The sequence below is a fragment of the Podarcis tiliguerta genome (genome assembly GCF_965153285.1).
Source record: "Podarcis tiliguerta genome assembly, chromosome: 13".
In the NCBI taxonomy this organism is placed as follows: Eukaryota; Metazoa; Chordata; class Lepidosauria; order Squamata; family Lacertidae; genus Podarcis; species Podarcis tiliguerta.
Genome location: NC_139546.1, coordinates 34056975 through 34071277, shown reverse-complemented (window position 1 = coordinate 34071277; position 14303 = coordinate 34056975). Strand labels below are relative to the sequence as shown.

General features: G+C 46.4%; 1 protein-coding gene across 4 annotated transcripts in view; it reads left to right on the top strand.

Annotated features, from left to right (window-relative positions):
- Positions 1 to 67: 67 nt before the first annotated feature.
- LOC310663563 (excitatory amino acid transporter 2-like) overlaps positions 68 to 14303 on the top strand; it is a 28106-nt gene continuing 13870 nt past the window's right edge. The window contains exons 1-3 of one of the 4 annotated variants that reach the window (XM_083411538.1): positions 68 to 536; positions 2345 to 2478; positions 8805 to 8967. In XM_083411538.1, coding sequence (XP_083267664.1) covers positions 8838 to 8967 — 130 coding nt within the window. In that variant the 5' untranslated portion in view covers positions 68 to 536; positions 2345 to 2478; positions 8805 to 8837. Of the gene's footprint in view, positions 537 to 976; positions 1003 to 2344; positions 2974 to 4998; positions 7273 to 8804; positions 8968 to 14303 lie in introns of those variants that run through there. The other 3 variants (XM_083411537.1, XM_083411539.1, XM_083411536.1) reach the window with 3 other exon arrangements.

The following is a 14303-nucleotide window of genomic DNA, read 5'->3' as shown; positions in this document are numbered from 1 at the left end:
ATTTAGCATCACTCGGGGTCATGGGGGAAATTTAAAATGGTGGCCAGAGGGTCACTGATATAGGTGGGGCCCCTCAAACCTGGAGCAGGAACCTCTGGGCTTACATGGCCTTACTTGAACAATAAAGTCTTCTCGCCCTTCAAAGGTTTATTTTAGCATAAGCTTTTGTGGACCAGCTTCAGAAAATGGATGGAGTATATCATCCCCTGATGAAGTGAGCTCTTGCCCCCATTTAAACCTGGCACCACGATAAATCTGTGAGACTTTGTGGAGGGCCACCAAGGCTATATATTTATATTTTATATCTATATTTATTTTTGCTGTTGGAGATTTGACCTCTGAAATCTGCGTGAGTGAAGGGAGAGTTCTCTCTAAAGAAGAAAAACTGCTTGCTCCCGCTACGGGCAACAATTACCTCAGCCACATCGTCTCTGCCAGAGAGCAGTAACTTTTTCTCTTTTGTTGTGACGTAGATGCCCAAACCACCCCAAATGCGAGAGGGTTCCCCAGTTAAAGGCCACTGGTGGCTGTTGCGTGTGAGTAGGCCTGAATTGTGCCATACAGTGGTGCCCCGCAAGACGAATGCCTCGCAAGACGGAAAACCCGCTATACGAAAGGGTTTTCCGTTTTGGAGGTGCTTCGCAGGACGAATTTCTCTATGGGCTTGCTTCGCAAGACGAAAATGTCTTGCGATTCCTGGGGTTTTTGTTTCGCTCCCCACCCCCTTTTTCTAAGGCACTAAACTGCTAATAGCCTTTTAGCAGCTAATCCGCTAATCCCTTAAACCTTTAATAGCCGCTAATAGCGCTAATCCGCTAATCCGCTAATGGGCTTGCTTCGCAAGACGAAAAACCGCTAGACAAAGAGACTCACGGAACGGATTCTTTTCGTCTTGTGAGGCACCACTGTACTGGTATTATTTATTTATTCTGAGCTTTTGTACCCAGCTCTTCAGCCAAAAGAAGGCTCCCAGAGTGGAGTCCCTGCCCCAGGACACACAAGGTAAAAAGGATGGGGAGGGAAGAGGGGAAAACGTGAATTGGGCACTCAGGGAGGAGGCACCAGATGGAGCAGCAGAAGAAGGAGCTCTACATGAGCCTGTGGCCCTCCAGAAGTCGCTTCCATCATCCACGGCCTTTTGCCATGTTACCTGGGAGGGACTGATGAGAGCTGGGACCATATCTGGAGGCCCACAAATTCCCCATGCCCAAACTGCAGCTTCCTCTGGGGCAAGCACCCATACAGTGGTACCTCGAGTTAAGAACTTAATTTGTTCTGGAGGTCAGTTCTTAACCTGAAACTGTTCTTAACTTGAGGTATCACTTTAGCTAATGGAGCCTCCTGCTGCTGCCACTGTGCCACCACCACACAATTTCTGTTCTCCTCCTGAAACAAAGTTCTTAACCCGAGGTACTATTTCTGGGTTAGCAGAGTCTGTAACCTGAAGCGTCTGTAACCCGAGGTACCACTGTATTGAGCAGGCCCAGAGGGTCAGATGTAGGGCTAGGGTTCTGTTATGTACTGATGTTCTCACCCTGGGCCAACAGGGGGATACTGTAGATAGTTATGCAAATGAAGGATCGAAAGTAACGTTCTGTGATTGGAGAGTTTGTATGCAAATGAAGGATCGAAAAGTGACGTTCTGTGATTGGATAGTTTTAGAAAGTTGCAACAGTTACAATTGTTCTGGAGCTCTATATAAGCAGGCTGACTGAGCTCCTCAGTTAGTTCTGTCCCAGTTTACAAATAAAGAGCTGCTTTGGAAGAATCGCTGTGTCACCTGATATGTTTGCCCACAACTTAACAGGTTCAAATCCCACTTGGCCATGAAGCTCACTGAGAGGCCCTGGGCCAGTCACTCTCTCTGTCGCTGTCTCTCAGCCCAGCCTACCTACTTGCCTAGCTGCCTGTCTACCTCACAGGGCTGTTGGGTGAGGCTGGCATATCTTTATTTAAAAGCAAATGCTGAAAGGGGGGAATGCACACGCAAATGAGAAGGAACAGTGCCTGCACATTTTGCCTTATATCTCATGTTTTATAAATGCTCTAAACTCTCCCCTTTGAAAAAAAGAAGAAAGGAAGCTGGGGATATGGGGTTATGGATGCCCATGCTTCTAGAATGGTTTGCAACTTTCCTGTATTCCTTGGAGAAAGTCACTTTGCAGAGCCTTCACAAGCATTAAATATATGTTCTGCGTTTACCAGTGTAGTACTGTTAGTAAAACAGTTCCGCCATATTCTCTCCCTCTCGCTGAACATCAGTGACTTTTCCATTCTGCCTGGGGTACTGTGTAACTCTAAAGCTCCCCCCCCCCCTTTTTTTTTTTTTTACTCTGATCATCAGTTTAACTTCTATTAACTTGTGGGGCCGGCCCAAGATTCTCTGTCCTATTACAAGCAATGATCTGTCTTCAAGGAGGTAACAATACCTATGTTTTAAAAATGATATCAAGTTACTGATGCGGCAAGCAGTTCGAGGTGAGTTAAGACAGCAAAACGTCAGTGGTTTGCATGACACTAAATCTCTCTCTGTGGGACAGATGGCATTTGCTAACAGATTCCCCCCCCCCTCAAAAAAACACCCCACATTGCCTGTGAAACTGCAGTAGGACCAAGTCTATATTTCATAAAATAAATTCTTCATTGTGGGTGCCTACCCTGACTTGCCACCTCTGATGACTCTCCCTGCCCCCCCCCCTTTAAAGGCCGCTGATTAAACAGCGCTGTCTGCTCAGCCCCCAGTTAGGGGTATTATCCTCATGTCCATTTTTCCTGTCCTTTGCATAGCTCTGCTCCTTTTTCTGTTCATAATCTTTCTTTACTCCCCCCCCCCCCGCCTGACCACACTTGTTCTTTGACGTCGTCGAGTGACGGGGGCACTAAGCCACCAGAGTCTCCCCCTTTGCCGCCCGCCGTCTTCAGATCCCCCTTCGCCTCCCGCCGAGACGCACCGTCCCCCCCTCCCTACGTGGGGTAAGGAGCAAGGCAGACAGGGGAAATGGTGGGGGGGCAGGGGACAAGAAGGGGTGCAGGGAGGCAGAGATTAGGGGGCAGGTTTTGCCCAGCCTCTTCAAGGGCTCTTTTGGACGGGGGGGGGGGGGGAGAGGAGATTGGACAAAAGGTCATGGGGAGATTTCCCCTCTAGAGGGAGCTGCCCTCTGTTCTGTGATAAACTCATCCCAGAAGAGAGTTGGAAAATGGGTAGTCTTGGGGGGGTATAATCCAGCATTTCTGAGGTGGCAGTGGAGAATTTGTGTAAATAGCAATGCTTCCATTAGAACTGCTGCTTTCCTAAGCAGGTCCCGCCGCTGTGTTGAACACAGGCATAAAGAGAAAGCTTCAATTACTTACTTGCTGGATGTTAAAGGCACAGGAGCAGGAGCAGCTAAAAGAATTTGGCAACCCTTATACAACCTAGAAATGGAGGGTTCTCTGAGAAATGGCAGGGTAGGGGCTAAAAAATAATAATGTTGGCCTTTTCTTTCTCTCTGGGGAATCCTGAGTCTAATTGAGTACTGACTACTAAAAGATAAGTTGAATATGGGGTCATTTCTGTATGTACTCTGTATGAACATGGGAAGACCTAGAGCTTTTTCCATTTAAGGGGTTAATGCTTTTGTAAGTGTCTTTGGTAGTATGGTGATCCCAAAATATAGGAGCTAGAAAGCAGATGAAATTGTATCTTTTTATTGCATGGTGCTGAGGGATGGTGCAAGCTTTTGAGTTCCGCGGGACACTTTGTCTTCATCAGGACTGCCTGAAGAAGAATCCTGTGAGACACAAACTCTTGCATACACTTGCATCAATCAAAGATGATGGTGTTGATATAATAATAATAATAATAATAATAATAATAATAATAATACCTTGCCCATCTGGCTGGGTTTCCCCAGCCACTCTGAGCAGCTTCCAACAAAATATTTAAAAAGCAAAATATTGTTGCCTCTGCTTTCTCCTTTCAACCACAAATTCGCCAAGTTTTGCCAGAAAAGGTGTGTGTGTGTGTGTGTGTGCGTTGGGAAATGGCTGGGGGGGGGTTCACCTTTATGAGATTTTTCCTCTGATCCTGCATTGGCTTGCTCAGTAGAAATGTAGAATCCTTGTCTTTTCTTGTTTAATCTAAACCCGATTGCATCCTTAAAAAACCCCGCAAAAAACTTTTAAAATGGTTCCACTGCCCCCTCGTTGGAAAGGAATCTGTGACTTAATTAAGAGGAGAAGGATGAATTTTTGCATGTGTCCCTTTTCTATATTTATTCTCATGACTGAAATCGTTGAACCACCCAGAGATTCCAAATCCTGCAAGTTAATATGGATTAGGAGATTCGACGTATGGGAGCCAGCTGCTGGTCGATAGAAGAAGGGGAGAGGAGAATTTCAAACAAAATGCAAAAGGGGAAAATGTATGTGTGGACCAGCGATAGGGGATAAATTTGATTCACTTCACATTTATTTAAGCAAACCTACCTCATTCACACTTTCTGAAACAGTGTGCAAACCGAAACTTAGCCAGCCTTTGACATTCTCACTTCTCCAAATTTTGCAATACAGTTCTCCAGCCAAGTATAGTGTAGGATGCATATAGATACATATACTTGTGAAATTAACACACAAACATGCATGATGTGAGGCCAGCTTGTTTTGCAAATATTTGTATATTAGTCAAAATTGCAATAAAAATGCATATATTAGGAGCAATTTGCACTAAAATGCTGGTGGGTTTTCATGAAGAGTTAAAAAAGTCAGACTGATGTGGAAATGTGGAGAACTGAACTTCAGATTGGAAAACATTAGAAATACAGTCATACCTCGGATTGCGAACATGATTCGTGCGGGAGGCATGTTCACAACCCGCAGCGTTCGCAGCCTGAAGCGCCGCATCTGCAGACACACGTGACACATTTTGGCGCTTCTGCGCATGTGCATGACATCATTTTGTGCTTCTGCGTGAGCGCCGAAACCAAGAAGTAACCCGTTCCGGTACTTACGGGTTCGGCGCAGTCCGCAATCTGAAAATGCGCAATGCACAATGTCCGTAACCCGAGGTATGACTGTAGAGAGAAACCTTAATTGACAGATTCATCCCTAGAGTTTGGACCCATAATTCTCTGTCTGCACCATCTCCTTGCATTGTGTGATATGCCAATCCTTCCTTTAATAATTTGCATCCATGTCCCAGTGCTCCCTCCATCTCCACCGAGCTGGCTGGATTCATCTTTAACACAGATATATGCCCGCAACTCAGAGTCACTTGTGTACAGCTGGCGCTAGATTGGGGCCTATGTCTAGATCTTTGCACAGATGGCATTGCTTGTCATGCGGGGCAGGGGACTGTTTCTCCTCTGCAAATGACCTTTACACTACTGGGTTTATTGATCTGCTCACCATTACAAATTTATATCTGGTTTCATGCTAAGTGAACGGTCACGGCATCCCCCAGAGAATCCTGGGAGTTGTAGGAGAGACAGAAAACCACATCTTCCTGGGAAACACATGAGTCAACGAAAGGAAGCTCCCTCTGCATAGTGTCATTTTTATCGAATGAAGGGAAGAGGGAATTGTCTTTAGCAAACAGAGAAAACTCGCAGGAGAAAAGAAAACTAGCACTTGATTTTGTTCGTTTTGACGCTTCCTGTATGTCCAAAATGTGCTTTGAGACACAGCTCCCTCTCACCTGGTCTGACAAACCTCACAAGAAAGGTGTCCAGGCAACCTCCAGAAGGAAGGAGGCCCCTATTTTTTTATATACCTGTCCCTGACCACTGCCCTATTTCCTGTTGTTTTGCCTTTGTAGGATGCCTTGTTAAACTCCTGTTGATGTGAATTGCTAGCACTGTCATTTCCGCCCCACCTTCCGGGTCTCTAGAAGTTTCCCTTCTTCCCAAAAGCAGAACTGTTCTGATTTTGCCTAGGGCACGCAACATGGCCAGGGAGGCAGCTGACGGCAGACGCTTCCACTTGAGTGTCCTGCCAAGTCCAGGTTAAGAGGACTTCCTGGTGCCATCTCACCGCAGGGAACCAGTTCCCTGGTATGAAGTGCTTTTTCATTTGCACCCACACTCTGACCTTCTGACAGTCCTGTAGGTCCGTTTGCACAGAACTGACAGGTGTCATGGAAGTAACCTGTATGTTTCTGAACCACCAAATCTGCCTTAATGATTGACATGGGGATTCATGCATGGAACACATAAAATCATAAGCAGTGCTGCATTTGATTGTTGTTGTTTAGTCGCTTAGTCATGTCCGACTCTTCATGACCCCATGGACCAGAGGACGCCAGGCACTCCTGTCTTCCACTGCCTCCCGCAGTTTGGTCAAACTCATGCTGGTAGCTTCAAGAACACTGCCCAACCATCTCGTCCTCTGTCGTCCCCTTCTCCCTGTGCCCTCCATCTTTCCCAACATCAGGGTCTTTTCCAGGGAGTCTTCTCTTCTCATGAGGTGGCCAAAGTATTGGAGCCTCAGCTTCACAATCTGCCCTTCCAGTGAGCACTCAGGGCTGGTTTCCTTCAGAATGGATAGGTTTGATCTTCTTGCAGTCCATGGGACTGCATTGGATTAGACCAACTCTAATTTTCCTGGACCATGAGGACCGTAGCTCAGTTTTACAACACCAGCTAAAGGTCCCAAGTAGCATCCCTGGCATTTCCAGGTAGGGCTGTGAGAGAACCGTGCCCCGAATCCTGGAGAGCCTCTGCCAGCCAGTGTAGGCCATACTAAACTTGATGGACCAATGGTCTGACTCAGTATAAGACATCTTATACTCAGAGGCGGAGCAAGTGGGGGTGCTAGCTCCGCCCCATCCCTACCCACTATGGGCGCCATGTGGCATGCCCTGTCCCTAGCCCCTATGGGCACTTCGCCCCACCCCTGGGCACATAACCCCAGCTACCCGAGAGACTTCCTCCGGCACTGCTTATACTGTTCCTAACCCTTCTAGGCTTGGATCAGCTGGCATTGCATCTGTGCTTAGTTGCTGACCTGTGCTGTTTTGTGCCCGATTTTCCATGGCCGGCACACCAAACCTGTTCCAACACCTTCGCCTTACTTGTTGCGCCTGAGATTGTGTTCCAGAAATTATTGCGACCATAACAGGAAATGTGATTGGGGGAGGGGGGCAGCCGAGAGAACTACTTGAGATGAAGGAATGGCCTGGTCCTATGGTGCCTGTATCAGTGACTCACACAGGAACCAATAAAACCGTTAAGCCAGTTTAAATCTGCAGAGCGGATCACGCCCACTCGCTTAATGGGGACGGAGTTTCGTGATCTGGTCGGATGCCGTGACCAAAATCCAATACGTCCATTTGATTATCCCCTAGCTGATTAACGGCAGGAAGGCTCATCAGTCGGGGCCCAGATTGTCTGTCCCATTCCCAGCTAGTTCTTCGCTTCCCAGCTAGACGGTGCCAAATATTCTTCTTGACCCCTCAATCGAGCAGAAGGATTGTCCCGCAATCAAAGCCAGGGCAGTCTCAAGGAAGACCTTTCTAGCCAACCCCCCACCACCCAGTAGTATCTCAGCATTTATTCCATTTGGACGGAGAACGAAAAGAGGGTTCCTTTAAGGGAGGGTGTATTGAGGAAGTGATGGAGGGCAGTCAGGCCAAATTTATCCCCTTATAGCAGTGGCGTAGCGTGGGGGGTGCAGGGGGGGCCGGGCGCAACATCAGGGGGTTAGGGGGCGCAAATCCACGGGTTAGGGGGCGCAAATTACTTGCCTTGCCCCGGGTGCTGACAACCCATGCTACGCCACTGCCTTATAGGACCATACTCCTGCCAAGCTTTGCTATTGAGTCAGGCTCCTCAAAGGTGTTTGTTGTGCCGTTTCGTACAGCTCACAAGCAGGGTTCTTAACACAGGCCTCCGGCTGGGTTTCCCCTAGTCACCCGGGAAGAGAGAGGGGAATCAGGAGGCCATGTTGCCCTTAAGGGGACAGCCAGTGCTATTTTTCTAGGATAAGAGATACCAGAACTTACCCTGAGCACCTACCTCATTCTCATCCCTTAGAAGTCTATTTCTGACAATGGGCAAAGGGAAGAAGTCAAGTTGGCAACTGATGGACTAGCTGGCACTCTCAAGAGGCCATATTTGGCTCCAGGGCTGCCAGCAGCAAACCCAATTCATTACCTGAGCCAATGTTTGTGAAGTGTTTTGAAATCTTGAAATGCACCACATAGGAGAAACTCCATTATTGTTGTTGTTATTGTCATTTCTCTCTCACCTGATTAATTAATCTCAGTTAATCTTATATTTAATTAGATTAATCCGTTAGCCAGTCAATTAAATTCACATGCATTTGTATATGGGAGGAAAAATACTTCTGAAGCAAAAAAACATACTTTGTTTTCAGATAATGGGTCAGGTCTAGATTTCCAACATACTTAGAGTAGTCCCATTGACTTCAATGGGCCTGCTTTCAGTAGGATGGGAATATGGAACCATCCCTACGTATGCTCTTCTGTTGTAGAGGCTTTCGTTCCTACCTGCGAGAAAAAGGAAGAGGCCTGCTGCTATTGTTAAGTAATCATGTTAAAAAATAATGCATTTTTAAAATAAATAAAAAATGCTGCCTGATTAAACAGGGGCACATTTTTAGTAAATTAAAAGTCTTGCTAATTGATTAATCTACCTGGTTCATCTAATAATTTTTGTTGTTATTGTTATTGTCGTCTGGGTCAAAGGGGGTGCCCTCCAGATTGGCCTGTGCCCCAGCCCCTCTCTGTTCTGAAGTGGAAAAACAGAGTTTTGTTTCCATCCAAATTAACTTTTTGTTTTCTCCCCTCTCCCCCCTCTCCTCTTGAGACGAAACAAGGGGCTTTGGGAGTTGCCCCGGAAATGACTAACCATGTGGAGGTCCCCATGGCGGATGGGCCCCACATCAGCTTGGAAGAGCTGCCAAAACCTTGCCTGGATAAATACTGTGGGTGGCTGATGCGAAACCTGCTGCTGACCCTCACCATCGTTGGTAAGATCTATCTATCTATCTAAGATGACTTATGAACCACTTATTTTTTTTAAAAAAATCAATCAATCTCTAAGCAGTGCACATAAAAGAGGATAGTTATCCATAAAATACAGATAAAAATCAACAGAATTTGAAAGCAACTATAGACAATGGGCTTAGGTGTTGGGATGGACTTGCTGGTGCTGAAACTGTAAAACTGCAGGTGCTACATACTTAGAGATTGCTTTATCATAGGTACAGAATGCAGATTATTTGGCACTTGTGAAAGTGCAAGCTCGATCCCTCAAGTAAACTAGTCCCAAGCTGTTAATTGGTAAAATGACACACAGCCTCCGTCTGGGAACAACCTCCTTAGTCTCTGTTTACCCCTTTCTGTCTCTCTGCAGTTCTTCATGCCTGAAGTAACTTCCACCTTCCTTTAAGTCCTTCTAGGCAGGGGTGACATCTGTTCTAGGTTCTGTGCAGCATCTAGCACAGTCTGCAAATGACAAATCGTAGTAGTGCGATAGGCAGATCAGCAAAGCAGTGGTCAGGAACTGACGGGCTGTGAGTGAAATCTGGCCTAGAAATATCTGCCAGTTGGCCCATTAGATTAAAACAACCTTTCTAACTGTAGCCATTCTCTTCAAAACCAGATGTTCTCATAGGAAGGGGCAGTTTCCAAAACAGACGTGTGTCTGTGTGTCTGTGTGTCTGTGTGTGTGCTCACATGCTTAAGTTTTGGCACTCTGCCTTCTCTGTCCCAGATCTGGAATTCTGCCAATACAGTAGTACCTCGGGTTAAGTACTTAATTCGTTCCGGAGGTCTGTACTTAACCTGAAACTGTTCTTAACCACTTTAGCTAATGGGGCCTCCTGCTGCTGCCGCGCCGCTGGAGCACAATTTCTGTTCTCATCCTGAAGCAAAGTTCTTAACCTGATATATATTTCTGGGTTAGCGGAGTCTGTAACCTGAAACGTATGTAACCTGAAGCGTCTGTAACCCGAGGTACCACTGTATGGTGTTTACAGTGATATGACAGAGGAGGAGGGGATGGCCTCTTGCTAGCCTCTATCCTTATTTGACCCATCAACTGATCTACTTGCCCCACTGCTCTAGGGTGGATCTACAAATGGGGGGGGGGGGGTGGACACAGTCAAAAATTAAATCGTTATAACAAAAGAAAAAACACTGTGGAAAATTGCTTAGAAATTTGTTTTGCTCTCTGACACCATCTGGTGTTGCATGTTTATAACACATTCAAAACGCTGTTTCTTGACGAATGTAGCTGAGTCCATAGGTTATTGTAGCTGGAAGGGCCTTTGAAGGTCATTAGCTCAACACCCCCTGGCTGTTGCTAGAAGACCACTACCGCATTTGCTTCAGAGCATGTAAAGAAAGAGAACCCACCATCTTCCAAGGCAGCCAGTTCCTCTGTGAAACAGCTTGTATTATCTTGAAGTTCTTCTTAAGCTTCAGTTAAAATCCTTTCTCTTATAATTAGAAGCTCTTGTTCAAAGCCTCACCCTCACTAGAGCTACAGAAAACAAGTGTGCTGCATCATCGTCCTATGTGGTAGCCTTTCGAGTACAGTGGTACCTCAGGTTAAGTACTTAATTCGTTCCAGAGGTCCGTTCTTAACCTGAAACTGTTCTTAACCTGAAGCAACACTTTAGCTAATGGGGCCTCCTGCTGCTGCCGCGCTGCCGGAGCACGATTTCTGTTCTCATCCTGAAGCAAAGTTCTGAAGCACTATTTCTGGGTTAGCAGAGTGTGTAACCTGAAGCGTATGTAACCTGAAGCGTATGTAACCCGATGTACCACTGTACTGGAAGATAGCTATCCGATCACTTCTTAATTGTCTCTTTCTTCTCTGCAAACAGTAACAACCCCACTCAGAGCTGTCTCCCATCCTGTGTTGCAGGTTGTGAGCTGATCCCTTGTCTTGTTACGTATGCAGCACACCTGATCTGCAAGGCACTTGAGCCAGTGCAATTAGTTTAGGGTCCCTCCAGAGATGTCCTTTTTATGATTTGTGCTCAGGAGGATGCTATCGGAGCAGTCACTTGCAATTGCGCTTTCAATACCATTCAAAAGGTTTAAAGAGGTCACACCGCTGCATTTCCAGTCCATAACTTCCTGCTGAAATCCTGTAACTTTTTATACCACAAACATCCTGCTTTATTTTTACCCCACTTTGGTTCCGCTACAGCCCCTCCTGATAGCAATAACGAGGTAGCCTTGGAGAAGCATCACGGAATAAATGAAAGCAGAATAAACCCACCGCTGATGCAGTATTCTTGTGTTAAGAACACGTGGTGGGCTATATCCACAATGAAACACCCGTCTGGGTTGAAGCTTAGGTGTGGAGAACAATGTCGTACAACATTCCCAGAAACAAATCAGAAGGGATGCTCAATAAGTAGCTATCATCTGAACTCCCTGAAAACTTTGTGCAAACCAATGAGGATAAACTTTCAGTCAACATTACATTAAGCAAATTATACCTACACTCATTTTCCATATTGTAAAAAGTCTGATGGGGGGAGGGGATGAATGGTTCCAGAAAGACTTTGTGATTGTTCTAGAATTACCTCTCTGACCCCCCAAGCCATCCATAAATAAATAAATAAATGAAGCAAGCAAGCAAGCAAGCAAACAAGCTGTCTGTCAATGAGGCTACTTTTTCCTTTAAAAAAGACCCATCTGGGTAGTAACTTTCCATAGCCCCTCATCTAATCTCCTATCTCTGGGCAACCTGCCATATCTTGCAGCCGTACACACACCCTTTCGTCGCCCTGCAGCATGGCTGGCTTCTTGGCCCTGGATGACCTCTTCAGGGATAGGCAGAGGGCAGAGGAGCTAAAGAAAAAGGACCCGTTTCTTAGACGTGGAGGAGGAAAAGGGTGTGGGATTGACGCATGAACAGGACCCATAAAACAAGGAGGGAAGCTTTCAAAGTGTGCGCTATCTGAGATAGTCTCACTGCGTGTATTGCTATCAAGTTCAAGTTCTGTTGTGTGCAGCAGTACGCAAGCTGCAAACACACAAGCTTGTGTACCTTTGAACAGTAGCTTAATAACTGGTTTATTTCCTCCACTGGATGCATTCCCTGCCCTTCCTCATGAATGAGCACAGGACAGCTAACAATATAAAACAATACAGACGACAGCTGGTTAGAGCGTGGTGCTGACGACACCAAGGTTGCAGGTTCGATCCCTGTATGGGACAGCTGCATATTCCTGCATTGCAGGGGGTTGGACTAGATGATCCTCATTGTCCCCTTCCAAGTCTAGGATTCTATGGTTCTATGGAATACAATCAATCAATTCTTTATTGCAGTCTGAATCTATGAAAAACAATGATGGAAAGATGCTTTGAAAAGGAAGAGAAGATCAACATTATCAGCCGCACAGTTATTCTCTTTCTGGCTCCTTCCTTCCTTCCTTCCTTCCTTGACATCTTCATAATATTTTGGCACTTTCTTGATCTCCTGCCCTCAGGCAGAAGATATAAAAGCATGATTAGTCGCACCAACAGGGTAAAGAACAGCTTCTATCCGTGGGCTGTTAGGCTGCTGAGTGAAAAGATAACAACAGGGCAACTGGCTTTTGGGTTTGGTGAGTGTGCGTCAGTAAACAAGGGGAATTAAGATTAAGAGAGCTGCGTGGGGGGTGCTCGTGTAATCTCAGTGTATACAAGTTGTACAAGTGACAATCAAGTATTTCAAAATTCAAATAAACACATAAGCACAAAAGGGGAGCGGTGCTGGATCAGGCTAATGGCCCGTCATGTGCAGCACACTCTTCTCACAGTGGCTAACCAAATGCCCAAGCTGAACATGAGCACAGCAGCACTCTGCTCACCTGTGATCCTCACCAACTGGTATTCAGAGGCTTCATTGCTACTGACAGTGGAGGGAGACTAGAGCCATCACGGCTAGTAGCCACGGCTAGGTTAAAAAGGTAAAGGGACCGCTGACCATTAGGTCCAGTCGTGACCGAGTCTGGGGTTGCGGCGCTCATCTCGCTTTATTGGCCGAGGGAGCCAGCGTACAGCTTCCGGGTCATGTGGCCAGCATGACAAAGCCGCTTCTGGCAAACCAGAGCAGCGCACGGAAACACCGTTTACCTTCCCGCCGGAGTGGTACCTATTTATCTACTTGCACTTTGACGTGCTTTTGAACTGCTAGGTGGGCATGAGCAGGGACCAAACAATGGGAACTCACCCCGTTGCAGGGATTCGAACCACCGACCTTCTGATCAGCAAGTCCTAGGCTCTGTGGTTTAACCCACAGCGCCACCCGCGCCCCTTTTACGGCTAGGTTGGTCCTCCACAAATTTGACTAATCCTCTTTCGAAACCACCCCAAAGTTGGTAGCCATTGCTGGCTCTGGTGGAAAGGGATGATTCCACAGTTCAACTATACATCGCATGTGACCAATATCTGTATGGTTAACTTGTCTTTCTCTCAAATCACCGTACAGATTCAAACAGGGGAAAACGCACACGCTCCATCTAGCCATCCAGTCTCGTAGCACAGGGTAAAAGGCCAGGATTTCATTAGTCTCTCATTGTTTCTTTTACGTCATTGCCCTGGAGAAAGAAAATTAAACAGGGTCTAATCCCTGTAGCTTCGCCCAAGGCCCCCACCCCACCCTCCCTGCGTCCACTGACAGCTCCTAATCAGCTTGAAGGAGAGGGCAAAAGGGTCCGGAGGACACCAGCATCTCATGCGCTGAGAAAAAGGGAACAGGGAGCTTTGTGCCGCAGAGCAAAATGCCAGCAGGGCTGGCCGTGTGCGTGTGTGAAAGAGAGGGAGATCTCGTTTTGAGTTACTGTCGCACTTCTCCAAATATTGCAGTGCAGGTAATGTGTGCAAAAATGGATCATATAGGGGGGAATTGTTTTTTTGCAAAAATGTGTGTATTAGAAGAGAAAAATGCTGATATTGTCATCAGGACTTTTTTTTGGGGGGGGGTAGAAATTAAAAAACTGATGTGGAAATCTGGAGAGCCGAATTAAGATTGGAAACTGGAGAAACCGAAACACGCAAATTTGGTCATCTGACTGAGGTGGTATTTAGAGGAGTCCAAGGAGAGGGGTTTTTTCCCCCATGAAGGGGGCTCAGGCATGAGTCTTGCCCTCTGAAGCTGTTAAGAGCAGTCTGCAATCTCAATAACCAAAGGAAGGTGCTTGACAGCTGTGCTGGGGTTCTTCATTTCCAGCTCTGCTTCTCATGACCAGCCCTGGACTGATAACACAATAAAACATTTGCCGCTCCAAACCTCATAAATGGCTTTATACAGGAGGCTGAAGCCTTATATCACTTGATTCTGGCAATTGTACACACTGGC